The sequence below is a fragment of the Chiloscyllium punctatum genome, chromosome 7, assembly GCF_047496795.1.
Source record: "Chiloscyllium punctatum isolate Juve2018m chromosome 7, sChiPun1.3, whole genome shotgun sequence".
Classification (NCBI taxonomy): Eukaryota; Metazoa; Chordata; class Chondrichthyes; order Orectolobiformes; family Hemiscylliidae; genus Chiloscyllium; species Chiloscyllium punctatum.
In genome coordinates this window covers 131,884,573-131,908,884 of record NC_092745.1, presented here as the reverse complement: position 1 = coordinate 131,908,884, position 24,312 = coordinate 131,884,573, and the positions used below count along the sequence as shown (strand labels likewise).

Sequence of the window (24,312 nt, the reverse complement as noted above, 5' to 3'; positions counted from 1 at the left end):
AGACAGCTGCCCGAGACAGGAGTTGAACCCGTGTCCCTGGCGCTGTGAGGCAGCAGTGCTAACCACTGAGCCACTGTGCTGCCCAAATGTTTCCAAATGTGTAGATGACGCTAAGCTGGGTGGCAGTGTGCGCTGGGAGGAGGATTGTAAGAGGCTGCAGGATGACTTGGACAGACTGGCTAAATGGGCACATACTTGGTAAATGCAGTATAATGTAGATAAATGTGAGGTTACCTACATTGGTCACCAAAACAGGAAAGAAAGTTATTCTCTGAATGGTGACAGTTCAGGAAAAGCTAAGGTACAACAAGACCTGGGTGTCATGGTGGGACAGTTGCTGAAGGTTGGTGTGCAGGTGCAGCAGGCAGGGAGGAAAGCTAATGGCATGCTGGCCTTCATAGTGAGAGGATTGGAGTATCAGAGTAAGGATGTCTTGCTGCAGTTGTACAGGGCCTTGGTGAGGCCACCCCTTGAGTATTGTGTGTAGTTTTGCTCTCCTAGTCTGAGGAAGGACATTCTTGCTACTGAGAGAGTCCAGCGAAGGTTCACCAGATTGATTCCTGGGATGGCAGGATTGACAGATGAGGAAAGACTGGATGAACTGGACTTAAATTCACTGGAATTTAGAAGAATGATGGAGATCTCATAGAAACATACAAAGTCCAGACAGGACTGAAAAGGGTAATGTGGGAAGAATGTTTCTAATATTTGGGAAGTCCAGAACCAGCGATCATAGTCTAAGAATAAAGGGAAAGCCATTCAGGACTGAGATGAAGAATTTCTTCACTCAGTGAGTGGAGAACCTATGGAATTCTTTCCCACAGGAAGCTGTTGGGGCAGGTTCATTAAATAGATTCAAGAAGGAGCTGGACATGGTCCTTACAGCTAAAGGGATCATGGGGTATGGGGAGAGGGGGGGAATGGGATACTGAGATTGCAGGATCAGTCATGATCGTATTGAATGGTGACGAATGCTCTATTCCAGCACTGATTTTCTATTTGTCTTACAGCAGAGGGAACGTCTTTCTGACATTGACCACAACTTTCTGTTGTTCTTACAGGGTGATGTAGGTCCTTCAGGATTAATCGGTCTCCCAGGAATCCCAGGGCCTCAGGTACACCTCTTCATTTCCTCAATTGGCTTTTATTTGAATCTCAGAAGGATTGTCTGTGAGGTGAGGTTTATATCTTTCAGATAGTACAGGACTATCTCATTGTCTCTTCCTTCAATTCTCTACAGGGGCTGATGGGAAGTGCTGGACCACCTGGATTGAAAGGTGATAAGGTGATCTACATATTTCCCTCTTGTTTTTTTTCTGGGTGCTTTAATTTATAAGGAATTAGTAGATCTAAAAAGTGCATTTTTCCAGGAATTTGTTGAATGTGCTTCCACCCATTGCGGTGTATTTCACAGGACACCCAGCACCTGTGTTTACAGGGCAAGCAACAATTACCACTTTCATCACCTCCTTGAAAAACAATTAATAAGCACCACAGAATGTGAAACAAGAAACATCCATTACCACAGTGAATGTCAGAAGGGTGCAGGACAATAAATAAAGAGAGGGGAAGAAAGATGAGAGAGAGAGAGAGAGAGATAGAGAGGACAGGAAGATAAAGTAAAAAATATAAATTTCTTTTTGCGAGTTTTGAGAAGATTTGTAGCTCGGGTTGTGGTTCTGGATGTAGGTTTGCTCACTGAGTTGGAAGGTTCATTTTCATGAAACTAATGAAAACAAAACTTCCAGCTCAGCGAGCAAGCCTACATCCGTAAATTTTTGTTTGGATTTAGAAGAATGTCTCCCTATATAATTGAAAGCCGAAGGAATGTCGCTTTACAAGCATAAGTGTTAATTTCCAGTTCTGGAGTCAAGAACAGAAATTGCCGTAAAACTCAACCAGTCTGTCAGCATCAGTGGAGAGAAATCAGAGTTAACATTTCAGGTCCATTGATCCTTGCTCAGAATTCTTCAATTCCAGAGAGGTTGTTTACAAATATTTAAGACGGAAAACATTGTTTAAAAGGTACTTGGACTGTAGTGGAAAATTAGAACTGTGCTAACTTTCTACAGGGAGTTAGTGTACGTCAATACTGGTGTGGGAACATGCAAATGGAGAGTCTGACAGTGAGAGGCAGTTCTCATGTGGCTGATGGAGAGCAGTGTATCATATATGGCAGCTTCTGGATTATCGTGGCTTTGCGTCACATCACTATCCAGTCATTGGAAGTTGCTGTGGATCGGTGCACAATGATTGTGAGCTCAAACAGCCTGCCCCCTGTAATTCTCAGCAGAATCTGGGTTGAAATGTTGAGGAGAGAGGGAGAGAAACCACATGTGAAGTGAGGTGTTTTACCCCTGCAGTGCTTAGAAAATGCCACAAGATAAACAGTATATTTAATTCATGGGTTCCAGGCTTCTCTTGTCTGATGTCATGTGATTTACACCATTCATGAGTTTAAACTTCTGGCTGGCTCCAACATCAATTGAAACCATATTGTTCTTGAAGAAGTGACAGAGATTTTAGAATGATGGAAGGGCTCTGCTTTCATTCATGTCCATGAGCTTGAGGCAACATTTTTAATAAATTGTTTTCAGATCTGTAAAGTACTTGGTCAGAATGTAGACGCACAGCTCCCCAATTTCTAATGCCATGATTATATTGGATTTTAAACTTAATCTAACTCTTAAGTCATTTCTGAAGGTAGAACATATTGAGTAACCCTCCACAAACGTTGCATTGGAATTAAATGCAGGGCTTTGCTTGTATTCGGAGTACTCGCCTGAGGATTCCCTCATACATTATGAGTTTATAAATTTTATCCAGTTGCTGAATTAAATATTTTCAAGGTGTCTGCCTCTTCAGGATTCGACAGGTCTAAATTTCTCCTTGTAGCACTTTAAATGTGATCCCAAACTATTTGTGAAGAAGCAGAAATCTCACCTTACAGGTTGTTGGAACCATTACCCATGTACAGGTAAGTCTCATGTTACTGGTCAAGGTAGAAGTCCCTCCTAGAGGTATACCAGCTGCTGTCCTCAAGGGGAATTAGGGATGGACAACACGGCCACAGTTGGATTGAAGAAAGGGTCAGGGTTCAGATGGAAAGCCATGAAGACCAGGGCAGTGCTGGTTGCCCATCCCTATTTGCTCTTGTGCAGTTACAGTACAAGCCTTCCTCTCAGTTCAAGGGCACTCATGCCATTCAGTTCAAGGGCAACTAGGGATGGGCAATAAATGCTGACCCTGTCGACAATAAAGAGTCAGTGTCAGGAATCTTTCTGGTTGAGAATGTCCGTCGTTATTCCTATTCATAGCATCCACACAGAACCAAAACATCGGGACCTCTTCTTCCTAGAAAGCAGAAAATAGAGGCTGTGACCTGATTGTGGCATTAAAATTTAGAAAAAGGGCCGAAGAAGGTAAATGTAAATTGTTTTTTCCCATTTGAAGGAGAGGCCAGAACAGGAAGTCATAAAAGTATGACAGTCATTCATAAATCCAGCTGGGAATTCAGGAGAAATCTCTTCCCCAAGAGAATGGAGAGGATTGGAGCTGACTCCCACAGGGAATAGTGGAGATGAATGTTGTCAGTGTCTACCAGGGGAGGCTGGGTAAAGATATGAGCAGGTTTGAAGGGATGAATGGCCTATCCTTATTCAAATGGGGCAGAAAACCATCACAGGAAAGGGTGAGATAAGGAGGCGATGGGAGGATGTTCCATGTGGAGAATAAATACCAGAATGGACTCATTGGGCAGAATGGCCTGTTTCTGTGCTGGGTAAGATTTTGTCTGAGTCAGAACCATCCACCAGATTCCCTTTCTGAATTGTATCTACCTTCTAGTTAAAATGCACCCCCTAATTTCCATCTCTCCACCTCGAGCACTCATTCCTTCCACAACATCAATCGAAAACCGAAGTATTTCCAGACACAAATAAATAGCAAAGTGTGGAACTCTCATTTATCTTTTACAATTGATTGTTCCTTGATTTTTTTTTTCTTTCTCTCTCAGTCAGTTGAGCTGGGGATTTTGGGATTGTTGTCTGGCCACATTGTAATATAAAACGAAACATTGGCTCCATCACATGTCTGTTCATCAGTTGTAATGTAGTCACAGTGTCTGCAATAGATTGTTTCTGCAGAACATACAAGTTATTTAAAACACCAGCTGTATCTAAGATACTGAGTGGAATTACTCCAGATTTAAAATGTCCCCAAAACCATTTTCCACAAATTACACAAGTTCATAATTTAGAGGAAAAAAAAATCACCCATACTATGGGTTGTTTGAATCATTCACAAAATTTCATGATTCCTGACACTTTTCTAATTTTGTCTGCACCTCATATCTTAGAGGGTAAAGCATTAACAAACAGACACCACTCAGAGAAATTCTAATGGGGTTCAATTCAATTGTAAAGCTACGTGATTTTTAAATACATGGGCCACGATTTTGCCATGATTGTTTTGCCTGAGGGGAGCTGAAAAAAACTCATTATTTTCTGTCAACTGTTTGAAGCAGCTGTTTTCGGTGATGTAGCGTGCTGTTTGACAAGTTGTTTTTGTGAAGTGGAAATTCTCATGGGGTCATTGTGTGTGCCTCTCTCTCTCTCTCTCTCTCTCTGATGGAACAATGTCTAGGGGGACCATGGTGTGTTGGGTGCACCTGGGGAGCGAGGATATCCTGGTGACCGGGTAAGTTTTCAAACTTTGGTTCAATACACTTCCCCCCAACAACCAGTTGGTTAAAAAGGGCAGTGTGGGGTTAGCATGCATCAGAATAACGTGTCTGTGAAAGAATTGGACTTGCTGCTTGGTTTTTACAGCTTGTTTAAAGCAAACAGCTTCTGAAACCAGAACCCATTTCAAAAGATTCTTTCTTTTAAGAGTTACGGATTTTTACTGGGACGTATACTTTTCTTATTTAAAAGGCACATACGATTGAGTGTTTCTTGAAAGAAACATTTTTATAAGATCAATGATTTTGCTGTGAATGGTGTGGTTTTTGGGGGGAGAGGGATATGTGTTTGGCAGTCACCTCCAGCAGTGCTGAGCTCAGAGAGTCACCTTTGACCTGTTACACTGCAAAGTCCCAGTCAGACCAACACATCGTTGGGGCACACACAGGATACATGAAAATGTACATCCACATGTAAGCAATGACTTACATTTATGTAGTGCCTTTGATATTATAACACCACGGTGATATTGGGCAGATGACCACAAGCTGAGAGTCAAAGATGTCAGTTTGGTTTGTTTTACAAGATGGGGACAAGCAGGTGAGGCCGATACTCTTTGGAGTTCACAAGTATGAGAGGAGATGCCTTCATGGTACAGTGGCAGGGTCCCTACCTCTGAGTCAGGAGGCCTGGGTTCAAGTCTCACCTGCTCCAGAGCTGTGTCATAACATCTCTGAACAGACAGATGAGAATACAACTCATACACTGAAATCTTGTGGGAGAGCTAAGATTCTGAGGGAGTAGGACAGCATGGATGTGGAGAAGATGTTTCTCCTTGTGGAAATATCGGGAATGAAGGAAGGGCTGGCAGATGAGGAGTCTCATTTTGAAAAGAGACTGAGGAGGAATAGAGAATCACTGAAAACCACTTGCCCAGCAAGCAATGAAGGCAGGATGATTCAATATCTTCATAACTGAGGGAGACAGAAAATGCATTGACAGCCAGTGGTTCTGCTGGGAAGGAATAAGGCCCCCATTGGCTCAGCCATGATGTTATTGATAGGTGCAGAATGCTCAAGGGGCTAAATACTTCCCTAACAGAGGGAGTGAGTGGACAGAATGAAGTGCCAATCTGTCAGATGAGGTGCCATCTTTCAGATGAAGTGGTAAGTCATGACCTCCTCTGTTCTGTCAAGTACACACCATTGATATCAAGAAACGGTTGCAGGGATTGGACAGTGCTGAGGTTCTGGACCCTGGCAACCTTGCAGCAATAATACTGAAGGCTTGTGCTCCCCTAGGCAAGCTCTTCCAGTACACTTACAATGCTGTGTCTACCCGACAAAATGTCCAGATATATCTGACCCACAAAAAGGAGAAATGGTGATCTCATGGTATTATTGCTAGATGTTTAATCCAGACCTGGGGACCTGGGTTCAAAACACATCATGGCAGATGGTGGAATTTGAATAGATTAGTCATTTTGAATTAAGAGTACAATGATGACCATGAAACCGTTGTTGATATTGTTGGGAAAACCCACCTGGTTCACTAATGTCCGTTAGGGAAGGAAACTGCCATCCTTACCTGGTCTGACCTACATGTGACACCAGACCCACAGCAATGTGGTGGCTCTCAACCACTCCCTGGGCAATTAGGGATGGGCAATAAATGCTGGTCCAGTGACACCACATCCCATGGACTACTAGGATAAATCCAACCCTCGAATTCCCTCCCCATCAGTCTACTCTCCATCCTCAGTAAAGTGGTGGAAGGTGTCACCAACAGTGCTACCAAGCAGCATTGCTCAGTAACAACTTGCTTGGTGGAGCCCAGTTTGGGTTCCCCCCAGGGCCACTCAGCTCCTGACCTCATTACAGCCTTGGGTCAAACATGGACAAAAGAGCTGAATTCCAGAGGGGAGGGGAGAGTGAGAGTCCTTGACATCAAGGCCATATTCGACCGAGTGTGGCATCAAGGAGCCCGAGCAAAACTGGAATCATTGGGTATCAGGGACAAACTCTCTGCTGGTTAGAGTCATACATGGCCCATAGGAAGATGGTTGTGGTGGTTGGAGATTGGTCAACTCAGCTCCAGGTTTGGTCTGAAAAGTAGAAAGTAATAATCATGCAACATAATTGTCACTATCTCCAAGGAGAGATCATCTAACTATTGATTCTTGACATTCAATGGGGTTACCGTCACTGAATCCCCCACTATCAACATCCCAGGGGTTAACGTCACTAAATCCCCCACTATCAACATCCCAGGGGTTACCGTCACTAAATCCCCCACTATCAACATCCCAGGGGTTACCGTCACTAAATCCCCCACTATCAACATCCCAGGGGTTACCATCACTAAATCTCCCACTATCAACATCCCAGGGGTTACAATCACTGAATCACCCACTATCAACATCCCAGGGGTTACAATCACTGAATCACCCACTATCAACATCTTGGGAGTTACCATCACTGAAACTCCAACTTTCGACAGCCTGGGGGTTACCATCACTGAATCCCCTACTATCAACATTCTGGGGATTGCCATTGACCAGAAACTAAACTGGACTCATTGCATAGACACAGTGGCTACTACAGCAGGACAGAGACTAGGAATCCTGACTCCCCAAAGCCTGTCCATCATCTACAGCGGCACAAGTCAGGGGTGGGATGGAATACTCCCCACTTGCCTGGATGGGGGCAGCTCTAACAACACTCAAGAAGCTCAACCAGGACAGAGCAGCTGCTTGACTGGCACCACATCCACAAGCCTTCACTCCCTCCAGCACCGATGCTCAGTAGCAGCAGTGTGTACTATCTACATGATACACTGCAGAAACTCACTAGGGTTCCATTCCCATGAGACTGGTTGGACAGGGACAGGAAATACTTGAGCCCCTGCAAGTTCCCCTTTCAAGCCCATCACCAGCCTGACTTGGAAAAATATTGCCGTTCCTTCAGTGTTGCTGGATCAAAATCCTGGAATTCTCTCCCTAAGAGCATTGTGGGTAAACCCACAGCACATGGAATACAGCGGTTCAGGAAGGCAGCTCACCCCACCTTCTCAAGGGGCAACTGTGGACGGGCATTGAATATATATAAAACAGCCAGTGACGTACATATGCCACATCCCTGGAAGTAATAAGAAAGTAAAGAGAAATTAGCATGAGCTAATTTTGAAGAGTAGTGGCGGTGTTCTCCCCCGTAGAGACATTGAAGGGAGGATTTCCATTTTTGAGCTTCAATGATCTCCAACTCTCTGCTGCCTTCCTGGGTTGAACCTCACACACCTGGCCCCACCTCACCACCTTTGTGAAGAATTCTGCAAGACAAAAGATCATGACAAGGAGTCTATCTCTCCCTGAAAATGGCCACACAAGTAGATCAGGTGGTACAGAAGGCGCATGACATGCTTGCCTTCATTGGTCGGGAAATTGAGTACAAGAGTCAGGATGTCATGTTGCAGCTTTATTATGCTTTGAATAGTCCACACTTAGAATACTGTGTTCAATTCTGGTCACTACATTACAGGAAGGATATAGAAGCTTTGGAGAGGATGCGGAAGAGGTTTACCAGAATGCTGCCTGGATTAGAGGGTATGTGCTGTAAGGAGAGGCTGGAAAAACTCGGGTTGTTTTCCCTAGAGCAGCGGAGGCTGAGGGGAGACTTGATGGAAGTTTATAAAATTATGATATGCGTAGACAGGATTGAGGGTCAGAATCTTTTTCCCAGCTTGGAATGCAGGTTCATAGCTCCTTGAAAGTCGCAAGTAGATAGGATAGTGAAGAAGTCGTTTGGTATGTTTTCTTTTACTGGTCAGAGTATTGAGTGCAGGAGTTGGGAGGTCATGTTGCGGCTGTACAGGACATTAGTTAGGCCATGTAGGAATATTGCATGCAATTCTGGTCTCCTTCCTATCGGAAGGATGTTGTGAAACTTGAAAGGGTTCAGAAAAGATTTACAAGGATGTTGCCAGGGTTGGAGAATTTGAGCTATAGGGAGAGGCTGAACAGGCTGGGGCTGTTTTCCCTGGAGCGTTGGAGCTGAGGGGTGACCTTATAGAGGTTTACAAAATTATGAGGGGCATCGATAGGATAAATAGACAATAGACAATAGGTGCAGGAGTAGGCCATTCTGCCCTTCGAGCCAGCACCACTATTCATTATGATCATGGCTGATCATCCTCAATCAGTATCCTGTTCCTGCCTTATCCCCATAACCCTTGATTCCACTATCCTTAAGAGCTCTATCCAACTCTTTCTTGAAAGTATCCAGAGACTTGGCCTCCACAGCCTTCTGGGGCAGAGCATTCCATACAGCATAAATAGGCAAAGTCTTTTCCCTGGGGTCAGGGAGTCCAAAGCTAGAGGGCATAGATTTAGGGTGAGAGGGGAAAGATATAAAAGAGACCTACGGAAACAGACCCTTCGGTCCAACCTGACCATGCCGACCAGATATCCCAACCCAATCTAGTCCCACCTGCCAGCACTTGGCCCATATCCCTCCAAACCCTTCCTATTCATATACCCATCCACATGCCTCTGAAATGTTGCAGTTGTACCAGCCTCCACCACTTCCTCTGGCAGCTCATTCCATAGATGCACCACCTTCTATGTGAAAAAGTTGCCCCTTAGGTCCCTTTTATTCCCCTTTCACCCTAAACCTCTAATTATGGAGTCCCTCAACCCAAGGAAAAGACTTTGTCTATTTATCCTATCCATGTCCCTCATGATTTTATAACCCTCTATAAGGTCACCCCTCAGCCTCCGTCCATCCAGGGAAAACAGCCCCAGCCCATTAAGCCTCTCCCTATAGTTCAAACCCTCCAACCCTGGCAGCATCCTTGTAAATCTCTTTTGAACCCTTTCACATTTCACGTGTTCTATGTTGTAAGGAAATAAATCTCAGCCCGAAGAGGGGTCCACATGGTCAGGATCAATGCTCCTCACTCGGTCGAAGTGTGCCAATGAATTCATTCTGCCAGAGACACAGGTGACTCAGTAACCAGGGCAGCCTTCATGGAACCTTAACAAACCTTAATGTTGGGGAAAGTCAGGAATGAAACAAGTCTGAATGATCGACAAAGCAATCACCTTTCCAGCATCCCTTGTGGGCTGAGATGACCGAGTCTGCACCCATTAGCTCCTTGAGGGAGTTTCTGCCCCTCTCTCCACTCCTGATTAATAAGCCTTCTGTCCATCCTGTGTCCGAGACATTTATCCGTCACTCTTTTCAACTGTGACACCTCCTACTGTCTGTTCACTATCACAGTCCCTCAGTCTCCCTCCCAGTTGTGGCCCCCTTCTCTCCCACAGTTGCAGAGAACCATCCTCAAGTGGCCTTACCTGGGTTGTTCCATCACTGGATTGCACCCAGCCTGGCTCTCAATGGGCTAGAGCTCTGCTGGATTTACGGGTCTCCAAACACTGGGTTTTTTTGACTGCTTTCAGTCTCTGTTGCTAATTAATTGCCGTGTCGAAAAGGCTGACTGAGAATAACTGTTATTGTTGATCTGCCATTTCAGTTACCATCAATGTGACCTTTGTGACTTTTCTTTAAGGGAGCAACTGGTTTGCCTGGACCACTAGGAATGAGAGGGAAATCAGGACCACAGGTACTGTAACACTGTGTTTAGTTTGTTACAGTGTGACCCAGATTCAGTGGGTTAACTCTTGGCTTCATACGTTATTCACTTGCAGTAAAATTAACAAATTTTGTGTTAAATTGAGAAAGAACCCAAAAAAGCAACTATAAAACTGATGGAGGGGAACCGTAGAGGCTGTCTTTTCTCTCATCCCCATTTCTCAGGGCCAGGTCACAGGTTCCTATTGGGCTGCTCAATGCTGATGGGCAAAGTTCTCCAGTGGTTGGGTCTTGCCTGTGGAGCCTCTGCCACGCTCTCCCTGCCCACCATTTACAACATCACAAATACAGCATCCATCGCCAACCAGCTCTGGACTGGCATTCCAGTCCAGAGCTTCTTGTCCAGAGGTACAGACACTACCCAAAGAGGAGATACACAGATTGTTAATTAGTGATAGGTTGAAGGGTTATTGGAGACCAGGCAGGAGAATGGATTTGAGACCGAGGTGAGCTCAGTCACGATGGGATTGAAAGCCGAAGCAGGTTCGAGGGGCTGAATGGCCTTCTCCTGCTCCTATTTCCTGTGTCCTTATGATCATCCAACTCCATTTCCTGTTTCTGCTCTCTCCCCATATCCCACACCCTTTGGCCCTCAGGTATGTATCTAACTCCTTGAAAACATTCGAGGTTTTGGCGTCATCTGTTTTCTGTGACAGTGAATTCCACAGGCACTCCCCTCTCTGGATGAAGACATTCCTCATCATCTCAGTCTGAAATGACCTACTGTGTATGCTTAGCCTGTGACCTTGACCTTGTGAAAGGGTTAGAGCTCCCTCCATTGGGGCAGCACTGGTATCTTGCAGGTACCGTGCGTGTGGTCACCAACTTGAAGTCAATGTTGATTTATTTCCATGAGGGGATGATTGATGAAGATAGGGCCATGGATGTTGTCTATGTGCTCTTTATGAATACAGTTGACAATGTCTCTTATAGAGTGATAGAACCGTCTACAGTGTGGAAGCAGGTCATTCAGCCCATCAAGTCCACATCAACCCTCTGAAGAGCATCCCAACCAGATCCACCTCCCCCCCCCACCCCCCCCCCCCCCCCCCTACCGTATCCCTGTAACCTGCATTTCCCATAACCCAGGAGGAGAAAGTGAGGACTGCAGATGCTGGAGATCAGAGCTGAAAAGCGCAGCAGGTCAGGCAGCATCCAAGGAACAGGAGAATCGACGTTTCGGGCATCAGCCTTCTTCAGGAAAGGCCTTCCCATAACCCACCCTAGTCTGTGGTACTTGGACACTCTGGACAATTTGGCACAGCCTATCCGCCTAACCTACACATCTTTGAATTGTGAAAATAAACCAGCGCATCTGGAGGAAACCCACGCAGACACAGAGAGAATATGCAAACTCCACACTAACAGTCACCAAGGGTGGAATCGAACCTGGGTCCGTGGTGCTGTGATGCAACAGTACTAACCACAGAGCCACCGTGCTACCTTCACAGTAGGCTGGTCCAGAAGATTAAGTGGCTAGTACATTGGATACAAAATTGACTTGGTCACAGAAGACAGAGGGTAGTTGTGGAGGGGTGTTTTTCTGACTGGAGGTCTTTGACCAATGGTGTTCCTCAAGGATCGGTGCTGGGATCTCTGTTGTTTGTACAGGTCGTTCTGCTAAAACGTGACCCTGCGCTATAGAAAATCACCCAGTAGAAGATTGCTAATAGAAAATCATTATCCCCATTCAGTAGAAAGTTTATATTCAGCAAAGAGCATCCACATTCATCAATCACATTCTAGCCAATTCATGTTAATGAAACACATGTTTTTGCAGAACGCTCTGTAATTTATATCAATGATTTGGATGAACATGTGGATGGTTTCATTAATAAGTTTGCAGATGACTGAAGAATTGGTGAGGTTATGGAAAGTGAGGAAGTTTATCAAAGGATACAAGAGGATATAGATCAATTGGCAACTGGAGTTTAATCCAGACAAGTGTGAGGTGCTGCATTTTGGGAGGTCAACCGCAAAAGGAAAGCATTCTATAAATGGCAGGACCCTAAGGAGCATTGATATACAGAGGGATGTTGGGTGCAAGTCCATCACTCCCTGAAAGTTGCTACACAAGTGAGTAAGGGGATAGAGAAGGTGTATGGCAGGCTTGCCTTTATTAGTCAGGGCATTGAGTATAAAAGTTGGCAGGTCATGTTGCAGCTGTATAAGACCTTAGTTAGGCCACAGCTGGAGCATTGTGTGCAGTATGCACACTATAAAAAGGACGCGGAGGCTCCAGAGAGGGTGCAAAAAAGATTTGCCTGGATTGGAGTGTATTAACTATAAGGTGGGGTTGGATAAACTTGGATTGTTTTCACGAGAGGCTGAGAGGCAAGCTGATAGAAGTGTAAAAAATAATGAGAGGCATTTAATTCTCTTTCCCAGAATGGAAATGTCAAATATTAGGGGGCATAGGTTGAAGGTGAGAGGGGGAAAGTTGAAAGGAAATGTGCAAGGCAAGTTTCTCACACAGAGGGTGCTGGGTGCCTGGAACACACTGCCAGGGGAGGTGGTAGAAGCAGATATGGTAGCAATGTTTAAGAGGCATTAGACACACACAGGAACAGGCTTCAGATAGAGGGATAGGGAGCATGTGCAGGCGGACAGGATTAGAATGATATCATGTTCAGTACACAGACATAGTGGACTCAAGGGCCTGTTCCTGCGCTGTACTCTTCCATGTTCTGTATGTTAGACATTGAAGCACTTGATTGAAGAAGAATAGTTTTGTCTTCCTATGTTTCTGATATTCAGAAAGACTTGGCTGACATGTTTTTTTTTCTTTTTGCCTCAGGGTAAAGTTGGAGATCCTGGACCCCAAGGTTTACCAGGTCCTCCAGGACCAGAGGTTAGAGCTTCAAAGTAATGAATTGTTGTTGCGATTTCTCATTTCTCCAGCAGTTTGATGTCCGCACATCCGTTTGCATTTATATTGCACCACTGGCTCAGTTAAAACCTCCCAAGGTGTGGACATTAAGAATGTAGGAAATAAAGGCAGGAGTAGGCCATAACTCAAGAGTTCTTCAAATCTTCATTCTTCAGTTAAAAATCACACAACACTAGGTGATAGTCCAATAGGTTTACTTGGAAGCACTGGCTTTCGGAGCACTGCTCCAAAGATGAAGAAGCAATGCTCTGAAAGCTAGTGCTTCCAAATAAACCTGTTGGACTGTAACCTGGTGCTGTGTGATTTTTAACTTTGTACACACCAATCCAACACCGGTGTCTCCAATTCATTCTTCAGCTCAGTTTTCCCACCCAAGTCCTTATAATCAGTGATTTACTTTGGGTCAAAAACGTTGTTGACTTCAGCCTTGAATACGGTCAGAAGTCACATGACACCAGGTTATAGTCCAACAGATTGATTTGAAACCACAAGCTTTCGGAGCGCTGCCCCTTTGTCACGTGGAATGATGAAAGAGCAGTGCTCAGAAAGCTTGTGATTTCAAATCAACTTGTTGGACTATAACCTGGCTTTGTGCGACCTCTGACTTTGTCCATCCCAGTCTGACACTAGCACCTCTACATCATGGCCTTAAATGTGCTCAATGGCTGAGGAGTGACTGTCCAGCAAAATTAACAAAAACGTCACAATGGAGACTCAGGAACAATGAAATTCGATGGAATTCAGGTGGAGATCAGCCAGGAACAAACTAAATGGCCAATCACAGGAATATATGATACAGGAGCCTGTGCAGTCTCTTCTGCCATTCCCAAGATCATGGTCAAAATTGGGCTTCAGTTCCACTTTCCCACAGACCCCACATCCCTTGATTCCCTGAGAGGTGAACCATCTGTCTAACCCAGCCTTAAATAATGGAGCACTCATGGAGAGGAACATTTCAAAGACTCACATTCCTCTGAGTGAAATGAGTTTTCCTCACCTTTGTCCAAAATGATTGACCCCCTTCTCCTGAGACTGTGCCCCTGTATTTTTAGATTCCCCTGACCAGAGGAAAGAATCTCTCAGTGTCTATCCTGTCAATTCTCTCCAGAATCTTCTGGTTTTCAATGAGACTGGAGATTATAGGCCTAACTTCCTGACCAGTTTGCTCAATTTTGTATCTTCCTGTCTGAAATAATATTTCTCACATTATTGAAGTTTTCTGACAAACTCATTAGTAAGCTCCCAGACCCATTATTATAAAATGCAGATTGCATTGTGTGAGTGGGCAACTGAATATTGTGAAGCACATAAATTAAGAGTCCCAACCAAGGGCTACTGGATCTCAGTCACTTGTCGAAACCAAAGTCAACCCAGAGAAAAGTCTAGAACAGGTTGAAGGAGTGAATGGTCTACTCCCATTCCATGAACTTGCAGAAGTGTAAAAATTAGCCAGCATTTGCCTGCAGTTCATCAGCTGAATAACAAACTGATATATGTAATAACTCCACCTAGAGTGAGTCAACAAACTTAAAGTTAATTAAACATAGAAAACGAGATTCTATGTTATTTTTGCTATTGCTCATAGGATTTGAAAGAGACAGGCATTTTGTAGATAATGCCGCAAACAGATTATTTTTGTCTTTGTTGTGACAGACAGTTTTCATCGAATTGTCCGATCTCATCCCCACGATAAAAATCCCAAAGTATCAAGTTTCAGCAGAAAATGAATCATTTAGAATTACAGAGGATAAGATACACCCACCTTTGTAGCTATCAGACCCAGTGTTTATGATTGTGCTCTTATTAGAGACTGAGAGATAAATCTCTAGTGTTGCTGTGAAATTTCCCTTTAAAAGAATGTTCCAGAAACAAGGGCTTTCTGCCAATGTACAGCCGAAAACTAAGCCCAGGCACTTCCAACAACTTACTTTGGGGATTTAGTTTAGTGAAGAAAGATCTGGATTAAAGTTTCCATCATTATTTAAAACAAGAGACTCAGCCAATTGCTTGTTCTAACTGATTTGTCCCTGGCATTTATTCAGTCTGTATTTATGTTAACAGCTTCTGTTACTGTTGCAAAATAGCTTTAATGACAGGAGGCTGAATGAATTGATGTGAGAATGATATCATGATCCTATGTTAAATAGAGTCATAGTGTCATACAGATGTACAGCATGGAAACAGACCCGCCCATGCTGACCAGATATCCCAACCCAATCTAGTCCCACCTGCCAGCACCTGGCTCATATCCCTCCAAACCCTTCCTATTCATATACCCATCCAAATGCCTCTTAAATGTTGTAATTGTACCAGCCTCCACCACTTCCTCTGGTAGCTTATTCCATACCCGTATCACCCTCTCTGTGAAAAAGTTGCCCTTTAGGTCTCTTTTATATTAGATTACTTACAGTGTGGAAACAGGCCCTTCAGCCCAACAAGTCCACCCAGACCCATACCCCTACATTTACCCCTGCCCCTAACACTACAGGCAATTTAGCATGGTTAATTCACTTAACCTGCACATTTTTGGACTGTGGGAGGAAACCAGAGCACCCAAAGGAAACCCACGCAGACACGGGGAGAATGTGCAAACTCCACACAGTCAGTCGCCTGAGGCGGGAATTGAACCCAGGTCTCTGTGCCACCATGCCGCCCACTGTATCTTTCCCCTCTCACCCTAAACCTATGCCCTCTAGTTCTGGGCTCCTCCACCCCAGGGAAAAGACTTTGTCAATTTTTCCTATCCATACCCCTCATAATTTTGTAAACCTCTATAAGGTCACCCCTCAGTCTCTGATGCTCCAGGGAAAACAGTCCCAGCCTGTTCAGCCTCTCCCTGTAGCTCAAATCCTCCAACCCTGGCAACAACCTTGTAAATCTTTTCTGAACCCTTTCAAGTTTCACAACATCTTTCCGAAACAGTAGAGAGAAAAGTTTGATAGGAAGATAGAAGGCGGAGCGAAGGAAATAAATGCTTATCTCATTATTATGACCTTGTGACTCCACAAGGCATGAGTCAGGGGTGTGATGAAATATTCACTATTGGCAGCTCCAACTACACTCAAGAAGCTTGACACCATCCTGGGACAAAGCAACCCACTTAATTGGCACCACGTCCACAAACATCCACTCCCTCCACCACTGATGCTCAGTAGCAGCAGTGTGTACTATCTACAAGATGCACTGCAGAGATTCGACAAAAATCCTCAGACAGCACCTTCCAAACCCATGGCCACTTCCATCTAGAAGGACAAGGGCTGCAGATACATGGGAACACCACCCCCTGCAAGTTCCCCTCCAAGCCACTTGCAGACCTGGAAATTGTTATAACGCCCGACTAGAGCTATAGAAAGTCCCTCATTAATCACCTCATGGAGCTTGTTGAGTATGAAGTCCCATGGTAACAGGCTCTCTGGCTCCCCACCGGAGCCCTTTATAAAAACGACCCAGAAATGAATCTGTAGAACAGTCTATCTCAGGTTGAGACTACCCCATGTACACCACGAGTGGTGGCTCCCTCTTGGTGTTGAACAATAAACGATGTTCCTTTCCAGTCAGGTCCCAGGATTACTGAGGACCCAGGTCAACAGTAAGACGTTGGGGGTAGTGTTTCTGGGTAAGAGGGGGTCAAGGGTGCCGTGAGCAAGGGGTCTCGCTGGGCGCTCCTCTGACTGATGTCCAGTCTTTTGATCGGGCTGCCCACACAGTTGGCCGCAAGAGGTAGTCCCAGCAGAAAGCTGAGGTAATCCCTGTCATAGGAATTAATTGGAGCTTGGGGCCATTAAAGGACTAAAAGGTCACTGTCAGCCTTATTGTTCCTGTCCTGAGCTTCATCATAGAGGAGGAGCGAAAGTTGTAGATCTTGGATAAGCTGGTTCCCCAGACTTGTTGCCAGGATGGTGGGGAGAGACTGAGCAGCCTGGGCCTTGGGATTCTCTCCAATTGAAGAATGTGAGGATGACCTCATTGAAACTGATAAAATACTCTTAAGGGATGGACAGGGTGGATGCAGGTAAGATGTACCCTCTGGTGGAGGGGACAACTGGAATCAGGGGCCACCATTGAATCACATGGGACATGCCATTCAGGCCCAAGATGAGGAAAAATTTGTTTTGCCTGTGAGGGTGGTGAGGGTTTGGAATTCTGTGCCCTTAGAGAGCTGTGGAAGTTCAGTCTTTGAGTATATTAATAAATATTTGTGGTAGAAAGGGTAACAGAGATAGTATGGGGATGAAAAGCCTTGGAGCATTTAATCGGTCAGAAAAGACATTCGGATCGGTACCTGACTAGGAAATGTTCAGAGGGATAAGAGCCAAATGCAGGCAAGTGGAGCTAGTTCAGTTTGGGAATACTGGTCAGCATGGACGAGTTGGACCGAAGGGTCTATTTCCGTGCTGTGTGACTTGCTGATTGTATTAAAAGGCAGAGCAGGTGTAGTGGGCTCAATGATCTCTGCCTTTCAGATGTTCCACTCTTGTCTAAATAACTAGCATTCCAGCTCTGAGCTTGCCATCTCGAGGAGCAGACATTAAGAACTCCCAGATGTACAAATTAAGAACAGAATCAGACCATTTGGCCCCTTGACCTTCCATCACCAATCAGCAAGAATGTGGCCAATCTGTTCATGTTTCAAATTTGACATCCCCAGGCACCCTCAGAAACATTTCAGTATTATTAAGGGAGAAGAATGCAGATTTTTGTTATTTAATGGAACAATGACCCACCTGCATCACCTTCTGAGGCAATTAATTCACAGATTGATGCCCCTGAGGTTGAAGTATTCCGAGGCGGAAGATGAGGCGTTCTTCCTCCAGGCGTCTGGTGGTGAGGGAGCGGCGGTGAAGGAGGCCCAGGACCTCCAAGTCCTCGGCAGAGTGGGAGGGGGGAGTTGAAATGTTGGGCCACAGGGTCACCTCCGCCCTCAGACCTCACCCCTCCAACCGTAACAAGGACAGAACGCCCCTGGTGGTCACCTTCCACCCTACCAACCTTCGCATAAACCAAATTATCTGCTGACATTTCCGCCACCTCCAAAAAGACCCCACCACCAGGGATATATTTCCATCCCCACCCCTTTTTGTTTTCCACAAAGACCGTTCCCTCTGTGACTACCTGGTCAGGTCCACGCCCCCCCTACAACCCACCCTCCCATCCTGGCACCTTCCCCTGCCACCGCAGGAATTGCAAAACCTGCGCCACACCTCCTCCCACACCTCCATCCAAGGCCCTAAAGGAGCCTTCCACATCCATCAAAGTTTTACCTGCACATCCACTAATATCATTTATTGTATCTGTTGCTCCCGAAGCAGTCTCCTCTACATTGGGGAGACTGGATGCCTCCTAGCAGAGCGCTTTAGGGAACATCTCTGGGACACCCACACCAATCAACCACACTGCCCTGTGGCCAAACATTCCAACTTCCCCTCCCACTCTGCTGAGGACATGGAGGTCCTGGGCCTCCTTCACCGCCGCTCCCTCACCACCAGACGCCTGGAGGAAGAACGCATCATCTTCCGCCTCAGAACACTTCAACCCCAGGGCATCAATGTGGACTTCAACAGTTTCCTCATTTCCCCTTCCCCCACCTCATTCTAGTTTCAAACCTCCAGCTCAGCACTGTCCCCATGACTTGTCCTACCTATCTTCTTTTCCACCTATCCACTCCACCCTCCCCCCACCCCGACCTATCACCTTCATCCCCACCCCCACTCACCCATTGTACTCTATGCTACTTTCTCCCCACCCCCACCCTCCTCTAGCTTATCTCTCCACGCTTCAGGCTCTCTGCCTTTATTGCTGATGAAGGGCTTTTGCCCAAAACGTCGATTTTACTGCTCCTCGGTTGCTGCCTGAACTGCTGTGCTCTTCCAGCACCACTAATCCAGAAACACTCCCTAGAACCTTACCATTAAGTATACAAGTCCTGATAAGATTTGCCTTTCAAAAATGCAGCACCTCACATTTATCTTAATTAAACTCAATTTGCCACTCCTCAGCCCATTGGCCCATCTGATCAAGATCTTGTTGTACTCCGAGGTAATCTTCTTCGGTGTCCACTACTTCAATTTTAGCAATTATCTATATTCTTACTAACCATATCTCCTATGTTCACATCCAAATCATTTATATAAATGACAAAAGCACCAATCCTTATTGCACACTGCTCATCACCTCTGGAGTCGAGAAGATATACATTGCAAAATAAATGTGGAGCAACTCGCCGTGCAATTCTTCATCCACCCTCCGTACATATGGGACTGTGCTCATGACATTCATAAACTCCCAGAAAAGTGCACAGAATGAACAATTTATAGGCTAATGCCTGGAACTGGTAATCGCGCTATTTTTACAAAATCGGTTGCAGATGTACACCAAAGTCCCACATCTCCTGATGTATTCGTAAAACTCCACATTTATTCATGCCAAACCTGCCTTGTTAAAATTAGCAGAATGCATTCCAAGGATGCAATGTCTTAATTGTTTATTAATAACAGGCTGAGTATACTCACACAGGAATCTTGACTTTTCCTGGAACAAGGTTTAAGGGAAACAGAGAATGAGCTATCAGGAAAGTATAAGCTTCTCTGAAGTTCAAGCGAATTAACATAAACTTTGGTTCTCAAGTTTAATGGACTTCATGATATGCAGGAGTTGATAATTGCCACATGGTGGCAGGTAATGAATATAGTGCAAAACATTTTCAATGTTAGTGCATGACCATTTTAAGGGTATGGTATGGAAACAGAGTCATTATGTCATTGAACCAATCACAGAATCTTACAATATAGAAAGAGGCCATTCAACCCATCATGTCTGTACTGGCTCCTGAAAGAGCTACCCGGCTCGTCGCTTTCTCTGGCCCAATCTCCATAGCCCTCTCAATTCATCCCTTTCAAATCCCTATCCAGCTCTCTTTTCAACCCTTCTGTGGAATCCAGCTCCTCTACTCTCCCAGACAGCACATTCCAAATCCCAACAACTCTTGGAGTAAATGCATTTCTCCTCATCTCACTCCTAGCTCTCTCATTGCCAATTACTGATATACCAGCTAGTGAAAACAGAATATCCTTCATTACCCTGTCACAGTTGTTCATAATTTTGATCATTTCAATAAAGTCACCTCTTAACCTTCTCTGCTTGAAGGAAAATAAGCCCAATCTTTCCTTGTATCTGAAATCCCTCATTCCAGGGGTCATTCTAATAAATCTCCTTTGAACTCTCTCCAGGGCTTTAACACCCTTCCTTAAATAAGTTTCCCAGAACTGAACACAAAGCATAATGATCCATAGACATGAGTTGAAATCCCAACACAGCAGCTGGGGATTTCAATTTAGTTAAAATTAAATGAATAACAGGCTAGTGAAGGTAATGGTAATAATCATAGAACATGGAACAGTACAGCACACAACAGGCCCTTCGGCCCTTGATGTTGTGCTGACCTTTTGTCCTACTCGAAGATCAGCTTCATAGCTACTATCCATGTGCCTATCCAAGAGTCGTTTAAATGTCCCTAATGTATCTGACTCTACTACCATAGCTGGCAGTGCATTCCATGCACCCACCACTCTCTGTGTAAAGAATCGACCTCTGACATCTCCCCTAAACCATCCTCCAATCACCTTAAAATTATGCCCCCATGTGGTAGCCATTTCTGCCCTGGGATTTTTGTTAAAACCCATCTGTTTCACTAATGTCCTTTAGAGGGGGAAATTCATTGCCTTTACCCAGTCTGGCCAAATGTGACTCTAGACCCACAGCAATTGTGTTACCTCTTAACTGCCCTCAGAAATGGCCCAGCAAGCCACCCAAATAAAACCAAGAACTACAAATGCCAAAGGTGTGAAGCAAAATCAGAAATGGCTGGAGAAACTCAGCACGTCTGGCAGCATCTGTGGAGAGAAACACAGAGTTAACATTTTGAGTCCAGTGACCCTTCTTCCGAACCCGACACAATTTATTACCCACCACAATGTGGTTATTATCAACTTCTCCATATGATAAAGTTGTGAAGAGATCTTGTTGGACTCAAATGTTAACTCTGTTAGCTGCCAGACCTGCTGAGTTTCTCCACCAATTTCTGCTCTTGCTTCAGCAAGTCACTGAATTGTATTCAAGAAGCTGACTCACGATCAATCTCTCCAGGCCAATTAGGGAAGGGCAATAAATGCCAGCAATGGCCACGTCTTGTGAATGAATAAAAGAGGTGGACGGAGAATTTTACAGCTTAGGACCTAGGTAGCTGCAGAGATGGACTGCACAATGGAGAGATTAAAATAGGAGGTGCTCAGGGGGCAAAGATTGAAGGGTTACATCTTCGAGGGCTGGAGGAGAGTTGTTATGGTGTGGAGGGGAGGCAGAGGCAGTTTGGGGAAAAGGTAAGTCTTGGAAGGATTTGTACAGAGGAATGAGAGTTTTATGACTGAGGCATTACAGGGGCACTGACATTTCACTGCCACTGCAGAAAGCCATCCTGTCTGAGAATGCAACAGATTTCCAGTTTTCCCATGGTCAGGATTTTTTAAATGCTACTTTGGAAAACAACGAACGTCATCGACCACTAATTCAGTCAAACAGTTCGGTGCCTTTATTGAACTGCGAGGGATGTGTGGAGCCTGATGTGATTTTTGGTGCTGAAGTGAAATTCTTTGGGAGGTCATTCCCTAGAAATGATTGCAGGAGAAAGAAGCAGCATGAGGATAATGAATCCAGAATAACAGAAAACCAGGCAGAGAATTCCATCCGGAAAATGGAAAGAAGCTGCCATTTCTGATCAACTCTCTCAGATTTATATCAAAGTGAGTTCAGCAACAATGGCTCCTTTTGAAGTAAAATGACTTGTATCTGGCTTTGTCCCTAACGTTCCGCCCAATGGAAATAGGCATGTCCTTTGCCATCTGACAGTAGTTTGAAAGCGAGAAGCAAAGCAAAAACAAGAGGGAATAAGACTGGAAATATTGTCTGATTTCTCTAAAACAGACATCCACATTCACTTAAAAAATGATGGAGTGAGGATCTTAGCCTTAAGCCACAAGAGGATACAGATTGGCTGGTCAGAGGCAAATAGAATTTAATTGGGCTAATTGTGAGGTGCTGCACTCGGGCAGGATGAACAAGACAAGGGAATACATGATGAACAGTAGGACCCTGGAGCACCGAGGATCAGAATGTGCATGTCCATTGGCCCCTTATGATAATGTGACAGGTAGAAAAAGTGTTTAAGAAGGCGTATGGGATATTTGTCTCTTCTAGCTGAGACATAAAGTTTAAGAGCAAGGAAGCCATCTGAAACTGTCTAAAACATTGGTTAAGCCACAGCTAATGTACAGTGTGTAGTTCTGGAATCCATATTATAACACACTGTAAGTGTGTTTCCACACTGTAAGTAATCTAATCTAATCTATAAGAAGGGTGTGATAGCACTGGAGAGGAAGCAGAGGAGGACATTGCTTGGGATGGAGAGTCTCAGTGATGGAGAGGGATTGGATAGACTGGAGTTAGTTTCCTTAGAGCAGAGCAGACCCAGAGGGGACATGATTGAGATGGAGAACATCATGAGGGACATAGATAGGGGAGACAGGAAGAAACGTCTCCCTTTGATGGAGAGATCAATGACCCGGGGACAGAGATTGCAATTTTCCCATTGTTTTCAGAATTGGAGAGGGGTAGGTGGACCTGAAATGTTAGCTCTGATTTCTCTGCACAGATACTGGCAGACCTGCTGAGCTTTTCCAGCAATTTCCGCTTCTGTTTCTGATTTCCATTGTCCACAATTCTTGAGGGTGATTTTTCACCAGATTGATATTTGGAATGAGTGGGTTGTCTCATGAGGAAAGGATGGTCAGACTGAGCTTCTCTCCAGTGGAGTTTAGGGGAGTAATCAGCAATGTAATGAAACCATAAAAACCCTGAGGGGACTTAACTGGGAGGATGTGCAAAGGATGTTTGTGGGAGAGTCTAGAACCAGAGTCACTTTTGAAATAGAGATGAGTTTTTTATTCTCACAGAAGGTTATGAGTCTTTGTTCCTCAAAAGATAGTGAAATCAGAGACTTCGGTAGATTCTTGATAAGCAAGAGTGTGGAAGGTTATCAGAGGTAGGCAAGAATTTGGCTTTGAGCTGACATCCAAGATCTTCATTTTTCATTCATCCATGAGATATGGGTGTTGATGGCTAGGCCAGCATTTATTGCCCCAGATGGCAGTTAAGAGTCAACCACATTGTTGTGGGTCTGGAGTCACATGTAGGCCAGACCAGGTCAGAATGGCAGTTTCCTTCCCTAAAGGGCATTAGTGAACCAGATGGGTTTTTCCAACATTGGGTTAATGGTCAACATTAGACTCTTAATTCTAGATTTTTATTGAATTCAAATCCCACTATCTGATGTGACAGGATTTGAACCCAGGTCCCCAAAACATTACGAGGATCTCTTGATTAACAGTGCAGCGATAATACCTCTAGACCATTGCCTCCCCGAATTAGAACTGCTCTTGTTAAGTGGTGCAGCTGGCTCAAGGGGTTGAATACCTTGTTCATGCTCCTACTCAGGTGTCCTATTGTCTCTGTGACCAAAACACAAAGTTCTCCTTGGTCTCGTTGGCAACCATTGCACGGTTAGTCAAGCAATTGGCAAAGAAACACCAATCTGAAACACACAACCTTTGAAGGCATTGGAAGCAAATTGAATAATATTTATTGATATGGAATTAGATCAATATTTGGAAGAGGGTTAGATTTTGGGATTCATGGCCTGAAGCAAAAAAAAAGGCAGTTGATTGTAAGTAATTTTTGGCTAGTTTATTAGAATTAGAATTAAAAACAGGGAGATAATGGACTTGAACGTGTGGCTGGGGAACTGGTACAGGAAGCAAGGATTTAAATTCTTGGATCACTGGGGTATGTTTTGTGGTAAGCATAAATTCTACAAGAGAGACGGTTTGCACCTTAATAGGTTAGGGACCAGCATTCTGGCAGGCAGGTTTGCTACTGCAACACAGCTACGTTTAAACTAAGTAGCGGGGGGGAGGGGACAAACTGGATGTTTAAGAAGGAAATTGAAGAGAAAGTTAGAACAAGGGAAGTCAAGAAAGACAAC

The 24,312-nt window shown here is 44.7% G+C and overlaps 1 protein-coding gene across 4 annotated transcripts in view; it reads left to right on the top strand.

Annotated features, from left to right (window-relative positions):
- The window catches only part of LOC140480147 (uncharacterized), a 454,819-nt gene that overhangs the window by 243,934 nt on the left and 186,573 nt on the right, over window positions 1-24,312 (top strand). For all 4 annotated transcript variants that reach the window (XM_072574857.1, XM_072574858.1, XM_072574856.1 and 1 more), the window contains 5 exons: window positions 1,062-1,115; window positions 1,241-1,285; window positions 4,645-4,698; window positions 10,248-10,301; window positions 13,128-13,181. In XM_072574857.1, the coding sequence (XP_072430958.1) occupies window positions 1,062-1,115; window positions 1,241-1,285; window positions 4,645-4,698; window positions 10,248-10,301; window positions 13,128-13,181 (261 nt within the window). The remainder of the gene's footprint in view (window positions 1-1,061; window positions 1,116-1,240; window positions 1,286-4,644; window positions 4,699-10,247; window positions 10,302-13,127; window positions 13,182-24,312) is intronic.